The sequence below is a fragment of the Mus caroli genome, unplaced genomic scaffold (genome assembly GCF_978045245.1).
Source record: "Mus caroli unplaced genomic scaffold, Mus_caroli_1 scaffold_5, whole genome shotgun sequence".
Taxonomy (NCBI): domain Eukaryota; kingdom Metazoa; phylum Chordata; class Mammalia; order Rodentia; family Muridae; genus Mus; species Mus caroli.
The window spans coordinates 7,823,128-7,830,928 of NW_028227260.1; the positions used below are offsets into that span (position 1 = coordinate 7,823,128).

General features: G+C 44.8%; 1 protein-coding gene across 2 annotated transcripts; it reads left to right on the top strand.

Moving 5' to 3' along the window:
* The first annotated feature begins 1,357 nt into the window (after positions 1-1,357).
* LOC110286912 (E3 ubiquitin-protein ligase SIAH1B) lies at positions 1,358-7,512 on the top strand. Of its 2 annotated transcripts, none has more exons than XM_021153574.2 (4): positions 1,358-1,645; positions 2,176-2,267; positions 4,976-5,036; positions 6,105-7,512. In XM_021153574.2, the coding sequence occupies exon 4, from the start codon at positions 6,224-6,226 to the stop codon at positions 7,070-7,072; it is 849 nt and encodes a 282-aa protein (XP_021009233.1). In that variant the 5' UTR covers positions 1,358-1,645; positions 2,176-2,267; positions 4,976-5,036; positions 6,105-6,223; the 3' UTR covers positions 7,073-7,512. The 2 variants fall into 2 exon arrangements, with proteins under 2 accessions (XP_021009233.1, XP_085694044.1); XM_085837918.1 differs by having other exon boundaries at positions 1,366-1,452.
* The last annotated feature ends 289 nt before the right edge of the window (positions 7,513-7,801 follow it).

Consider the following 7,801-nt stretch of genomic DNA (forward strand, 5'->3'; position numbering starts at 1 on the left):
CACATGGAACTAATCTTTGTGTGATAGAGGGGAAACTTGTAACCCTCCACACAAATGAAAAGGCGATATCGTCAGTGAATGTTTGTTGAGAATTTGATTGTGTGAGGGGCTGTAGTAACTACTATGGAAATGGCTAGTGGTTTCATGCTCCCAGCTACTCCTGCCGATTGGATCAACACACCAGCTCTTACCAAGCACTGGTTCCACCTATCCAGTCTCTTACCAGATCTTTTTATTTATTTATTTATTTATTTATCTTGTCCTTGAAGCAAAGAACTTCAAGATTCTTTCAGGCTTCTTGTACTTTCAGAATCCAGTCACAGATTTTGAATGTAGGAAGGAAGAGCGAATGGAACGGTTTTTTTCCTCCCAGTGTGCCCATTCAGAGTTTTTTGGGTTAGCATTGTCTCTGTGGGAGCCAAATTATAAGAGTAATGTCGGAGTATGGGGTGGGGGTGGAGGGCTTGAAGCAGAAATGAAAGTGTGGTGCAGTTTAGACAGCCCCATAGTATGAGGGAGAGCTGGTGCCTAGAAAGTCATAAGGGAACTACATCAGAACTAGAAGGGCAGTGTGCTTCCTCCACATACCTGTCTAGAATTTAAAGCCTGCTGAGTGAGAGGCTGGAAAAAACACTGAGTTGGCTCCCCAGGTCTCATTAAAAGGGCACGAAAAAGTCGGGTGTGGTGGTGCACGCCTTTAATCCCAGCACTCGGGAGGCAGAGGCAGGCGGATTTCTGAGTTCCTGAGGCCCAGCCTGGTCTACAAAGTGAGTTCCAGGACAGCCAGGGCTACACAGAGAGACACTGTCTCGAAAAACCAAAAAAAAAAAAAAAAAAAAAAAGAGCACGAAAAGGAATTGCGAGGTTACAGTTCCACCACTGAACCCCACCACCACTGGGCAAGCAGTTTTGTTTCCCATCGGTTTCTGCTCATAAATTACCACTATGCTTTGGTTTGGCAGAAACACGAAAAAATAAAAGTGTTATTACTTTATTTATTTATTTAGCAGAGCATCTAGAATTTGGACTGTTTTCAAGAGGGACTTTGGGGTATCCCTTTACAAGAGAGACACTCGATCTGGCGAGAGAGGGGCGGCCAAGGTGATTAGGGAACTTCTGAGGTGTCTTAGACGTAAAACAGTAAAATAAGCTTGCAGGGGAGAAGAGGTCTCTTTGAGAGGCCTCTCTTAGCTTGCTCTCAAGCCAAACTCTCATAGGCCAATAAGAAAGTCTAACGCAAGAGGGGACGTGACGTGACGTGACCCAGCCAGGCTTGGGCACCATGGTAACGGCATCACCCGTAAGAAGGAGCTGGTGGTACAGCCCGGAGGAAAAGGCGTGGTCTAAGCGACGGATGGAGGCGGGCTGGTGACATGGGCGGAGCGCGAAAATCGGCCTGTGGTCTTAGGCGCAAGGGTGATCGCATGCCGCTGTCCGAGATCAAAGGCCTGGGCAAGTAACTTGTGGCTGTTCTCAGGGTCCCTTCAGCGGTCTCCTTGTAGAGCTACGGTCGAAAGCCAGAGCCGGAGCGAGCCAGGGCCGGAGCGAGCCGGAACCGGAGCTGCCGGAGGGAGGGACTTCCGGTTTCTGGGCCCAAGACAGAGGGCGGGTCAGGAGTCAAGTTCTCGCGAGGCTGCGGCGTGAGGTAAGGGGGCGTAAGCAAGCTCCTCATAGGCTGGCAGCCTCGTGCCGGGAGCCCGCGCGGAGGTTGAATTCGGTAAGGGTGGGTGACTGTGTGTGACCGTGGCCGCGGGGTCGCAGGGCTTGTCTGTGGGGACAAGGATTACCCCTTTGGTCTTTACACGCACTGTCTTGCGGTACCTTGGTCCGGGGAGACCCGAAAGATGTAGGTTCGAGAGTATAACGGAGGTCTACTCGAGCTTCCCTCAGGAACCGGCTTCCCAGGGCGCTCTCGTCTGTACAGGGTCACTAACTAACCCCTGGGGATTGGATCCGGTTTGGAGATGGGGTGACTGCATTTCTAGACACCGAGGCTGAAGACGCTGGAACTCATCCGGATGGGGGGTGGGGGAAGGGGGACGGATAACGCCATCCTCCAGGGTGGGCATTGGTAGCACAGTAGTAGTGTGGGGAGCACAAGTCTGACCCGTCTCCACTTCACAAGTTCTTAACATCTTTTTTTTTTTTTTTTCCTTTGTGCCCTACTTACTCCAGATCGAGAGACCAGGAACTTCAAAATAGTGGCTGGAATCCGGGTGACAGCAGGCATTAAGGGCTGGCTACTGAACTGAAGCTGCTGGAAACTTGTAAGTATAACTCTACCCCGTTTGTCTTTTACTGAAAAAGCTTGAGAAATAATTTGAATGTGTACACCTTAGTTTGAATAATTTCTTCTGAAAACCACGGTTGTTTTTTCTGGACTGTAAGTCTGCCAATCTCCCCTTTACTATCCAAAAGTTTTGTTGGCATGTGTGAAACAATCAGTGGGAGTACGTGTGCCTGAAGAACTGTGAGCATGACTAGTATGCACAACAAAGCTTTTCTTTTTGAAACTTTAAGCATGCTGAAGTTATGCAGAAACTGAGAGAGAATTGCAACCAGTGTCAACTATCTCAGAGTCTAGTGTGGCCTGTTTGAGGTCGTCTTTTTTTGATAAGGCAGGTCTCTATACTTCTGTTTATTTCTGTGGATCTCAACCTGTCCAGAGGTTAGATTTTTAACATTTTCAAGCAGTTCAGGGTTAATTCTAGCTGGCTGGTGTGTAAGTGTGTGCCTTGCTGTGAACATGGAAAATGGGGTGAACTAGTAGATGGTTTTTCTCACATCCCTCTCTAGTCCTTTCCTGTAAGTTATGTCTGTTGAGGTCTGCTGCCGTAACATAGCTGTAGCCATTTTGTTCCATGCCTGCCAGCTATTTCATATTGTTGCAGTAATATGGGTACCAGTCATTAACACAGAAAAATAACTTGACTCAAAGCAGGGTCATGCTGACCACATACCTTGTTATGTTCCGAGGTTATGACGTGTGTTAATCTTAAGAAATTCCACAACTATAAGCTTCACTAGTAGGACCTATCAAATTAAAGAACTGTTATGTTACTTCCAACACTGGCGTATGAGCTCATTGTGGTTTTAGTTGTTTTAGCCTTTATAAGCTGGCCCTGAGAAATGTTTGGGGTCATAGCTCCCAAAGTCTGAGCTCTATCAGTCAGTCCTAGGATGTGTTGTTCAATAAGCCATCCCTGTTTGACTGAGATTGGTGTTCATGTGGTTTGTGGGGTGACTCCTGAATCCCAACAATATCCAGGTCCTGATAATGCCAGGCAGAAGGGAGTAATTATAATAGGAGACAATAATTTTAGTTTTAACTGTGGGTATGTGTGTAGGCTTCTGCATGAATCCGCTAAAGTAGAAAGAGGCTGCTGGGTCACCTGGAGCTCGAGTCACCGGCAGGTAGGAGCAGCCTGCCATGGCACTGAGACTGGAACTCACTCAGGTCCTCTGGAAGACCCTTTGACCATGGAGCCACCTCAGCTCCAGGACTTAATTATTCTCCATTGTGTGCATCTTCCTGAGCCCTGTAGCTATTAAAGGGCATTGCTGACCTCTCAATAGCACCTTCCCCCAAATGATCACATTCAAATGGGTCTCAAGACCTGTCCAGATCTCCCCTGATCACATTCAAAAGGGTCTCAAGACATGCCCGGACCTCCCCTGATCAAAGGGTCTCAAGACATGTCCAGATCTCCCCTGAGAAGGATGATGTTGTTAGAAAACCACAGAGACAAGACTTGTGTATATGTGAATCTTGATGAGTTTAATGAAATGGCTAATATCTTTTAAATGATTAATATGTATCCACTATTGACAATGAATTAGTGTCTTTGAACATTGCTTTGCTCTAAGGGTTTCTCAACTTCTTTGCAGTTTATTAATTCATGTAGGAGAGGAAATTCATTACTAGTGCTAGGTTAGTTCCACCCGAGGCTTGAAAGTGCATCATGAACACACTGCCACTAGCAGTTTCTTTTCTCCCGCATTGATTGTAGTTTCACTGAAAGGAATTAGCCCTGACCAAAATACATTCCTGGCTACTGGTTATGCCTACACCCTCCCTAGCTGCCACGTGCTCTGGTCAAGTCAGCTTAAGCCGAGAGGCTTGAAAGTCACTCATGAGGCAAAGAGCTTCAAGGAAACTCTCCTCCTGGAGTCTGGCGTTCCCTCTAACCCATACATTAATTTTCCATTCCCGCGTTAGTCTAGTGTATAGATCCACGTGCTCTCTTTTTAGTATTATCCTATTATAAGTGCCTTTTAAGATTGAATTCTTAAATAGCTAAAGCCTTCCACCAGTGTTCCAACAGTCCTAGAACATCCTTGAGCAAGACCATGGGCCTGAAATTCAGTAAGAATGTAAAAGCTAAGTCACTCCCTTACACAGGAATTTACCATCACTAAGGAAGAAGGAAGTTTCAGACCGAAGGAGAAACCAGAATAGATACTTAGAACCATAGCAAAGTTACTCCCATACACACATATTTACAATGGCCTAAGGGGAAGGTGGACTATACAATAGACTAAAATAGGAACTATGGCAAGGGCGCGGAGCCCTTGACCCTGGCTTTTGTGAGTGGGACTTTTCTTCCTGCAGTTTATTATTTTGATTTGGTTTTATGTATGGAAGTTAAAAGCTGAAGGCCTGAAATCGCAATGTTCATATTAGGATTGTTTGCTGGGTTTAGTCCTAACCAAGAAAACAAAAATAGTGGCCCACAGATGCAGAACTTGATTTGATTGACTTCCCACACTGTAAGCCATGTTCATATTTCTAAATTGTTTTGAAAAACAATAATGTACAGTAGGCCTTGATTGAGCTTTCAGGATGCGATCTACACTGTCTCAGCCTATTTCTACCCAGGAAATATTATGGTCTTTGCTGTGCTACTGAGTATATGTCCTCTAGTGATAATGCCCCCTTGGTAATACTCACTGTTTCTGGCAACTTCATTGACAGGGGAAGACCAGGTGTACACTCAGGACCTAGAATGACCAAGAATGTGGAACCTTAAAAAAAGGTAAAGTGCGCCGGGCGTGGTGGCTCACGCCTTTAATCCCAGCACTCAGGAGGCAGAGGCAGGCAGATTTCTGAGTTCGAGGCCAGCCTGGTCTACACAGTGAGTTCCAGGACAGCCAGGGCTACACAGAGAAACCCTGTCTCAAAAAAAAAAAAAAAAAAAGGTAAAGTGCAAAACCCTTTGCTAGTTCCCACAGCTCAGAACTCAATGTTGACTGCTGTTTCAAGTAAGAGGATTGTCAACATATCATTAACATTCTCCTTCAGATGTTTACATCTGACTTGTCGAAAGCAGCATTACTGAGAGGTGGTAGTTTATTCAGAAACCAGCATTTCAGGACATCCCTGAGCACTGTGCTTATATTTCTGCTTGCTGAATGGAATCTTTGGTTGTGAGCTAAGGTTGTTGCCTGCTGTTTTCTTAGATAAGAGACTATAACTGGTGACTATTCTGACTTGAATTTAACAGCTTGCGTATGTTAGTTACTAACGAAATTCCTAGTCACCTAGAAAAGAAATGAGGCATAAGGTCCTAAGCTGTGGGGAGATAAACTGTCCTTTGCTATTAATGAGCTGTGACACATATGAGCTAGAATGGGAATGATAGAAATGTAATGTTACTCCAGTGATTGGTAATGCTCATGGTCCCTGTACCTTTAGAAAGAAGTGAAGCAGGGCTCACACCTGGGACCCTAGGGAGGTCAAGGCAGGACTTCCAAGACATTCTGGGCTGTATAGCTATGAAACAGTATCTCCAGCAAAATCAAACAGATAGACTCGAGTGTGAGTCTCTGAAATGTAGCCACAAGACACTTGTTATTTACAAGTAAATTTTAATTTCATTAAACTTTTATAACTGCCTACTCCTTGCTGTATTTATATCATACATTTCCATCTTCAGAGAAAATTTGGCATTACGACTGCCTTACTAAGTTTTCCAATTAATTTGGAAGGCCATCAGACTTGGAGAGCAGTAGTAATAACAGGCTTGTTTTATGAAGTCTTTAGGAAGAATTCTGATGGAGGATGGAGTGCCCTTTCATTAACCTTCCAATAACGTGCTCTCTAGGGCGGCGGCCCAGGGTGTCCCATAGGTCTCCCGTGTGACCAGGAGAGGCAGCGGCGGCGGTGGCAGCGGCAGCAGCAGCAGCTAGCAACCTGGTCAGGGTGCGCTCTCCATCCACAGAGATGAGCCGTCAGGCTGCTACAGCTTTACCCACTGGCACCTCAAAGTGTCCACCATCCCAGAGGGTACCTGCCTTGACTGACACAACTGCATCCAACAATGACTTGGCGAGTCTTTTTGAGTGTCCTGTCTGCTTTGACTATGTGTTGCCACCTATTCTTCAGTGTCAGAGTGGCCATCTTGTTTGTAGCAACTGTCGCCCCAAACTTACATGTTGTCCCACCTGCCGGGGCCCATTGGGATCCATTCGCAACTTGGCTATGGAGAAAGTGGCCAACTCAGTACTCTTCCCCTGTAAATATTCCGCTTCTGGATGTGAAATAACTCTGCCACATACCAAAAAGGCAGAGCACGAGGAGCTGTGTGAGTTCAGGCCTTACTCCTGCCCCTGCCCTGGTGCTTCCTGTAAGTGGCAAGGCTCCTTGGATGCCGTCATGCCCCACCTGATGCATCAGCACAAGTCCATTACCACCCTGCAAGGAGAAGACATAGTTTTCCTTGCTACAGACATTAACCTTCCTGGTGCTGTTGACTGGGTGATGATGCAGTCTTGTTTTGGCTTTCATTTCATGTTAGTCTTAGAGAAACAGGAAAAATATGATGGTCATCAGCAGTTCTTTGCAATTGTACAGCTGATAGGAACACGCAAGCAAGCTGAAAATTTTGCATATCGACTTGAGCTAAATGGTCATAGGCGGCGATTAACTTGGGAAGCGACTCCTCGGTCTGTTCATGAGGGGATTGCAACAGCCATTATGAATAGTGATTGCCTAGTGTTTGACACCAGCATTGCACAGCTTTTTGCAGAAAATGGTAATTTAGGCATCAATGTAACTATTTCCATGTGTTGAAACGGCAATCAAATATTTCTGGCCAGTGTTTAAAATTTGCATTTGACTTCACAAAGAATAAGCCACCCATCTGCCTGCCAACCTAAAACATTCCTGGTAGGTAGAAGCTAGACATGAAGGTGAATAAAAAGAAAAGCTGATAATACAGGAAGCAGTTGCATGTAGTAACACTAATAGATTTTAAAATAATTCAACAGTAAACCACTGAAATACAATATATACCCAAGATGGGCATCTTTTGTATTAAGAAAGGAAACGTTGTAAAATATTTCTGAACTTTGTACTTGTTGTAGATTGATTGTATTGTTGACAATTTTTCAGGGTGGGGGTGTGTGCTTGGTTTTCCTTTAACAAGCCATCTGCGTGTCATAGCCCACTGTTTTCCCCTTGTGAGTCAACACATAGTGCTGCTGTGGTTTTGGTTTGGTTTTGGTTTTTGATGTGTGTATTTGCTAATTTTTATTCTAGTTTTTCATTAAATAAATTTGACTTTTATGTCATTCAGGTTTTTCTCACTTTTGTACCTTTTAAGTTAGTGTCTTTTTGATATTCATAATTGCTTAATGTCCAAAGTTTGTGTTCAGTAATACTTTCTTTTCCTTCAATCAATTTATTAGAGCTATTTTTTTTTTTTTTTTTTTTTTTGGTTTTTCGAGACAGGGTCTCTCTATGTAGCCCTGGCTGTCCTGGAACTCACTTTGTAGACCAGGCTGGCCTTGATCTCAGAAA

Coding starts and splice junctions, on each gene's coding strand:
- LOC110286912 (XM_021153574.2), top strand. CDS start 6,224: ATGAGCCGTCAGGCTGCTACAGCTTTACCCACTGGCACCTCAAAGTGT.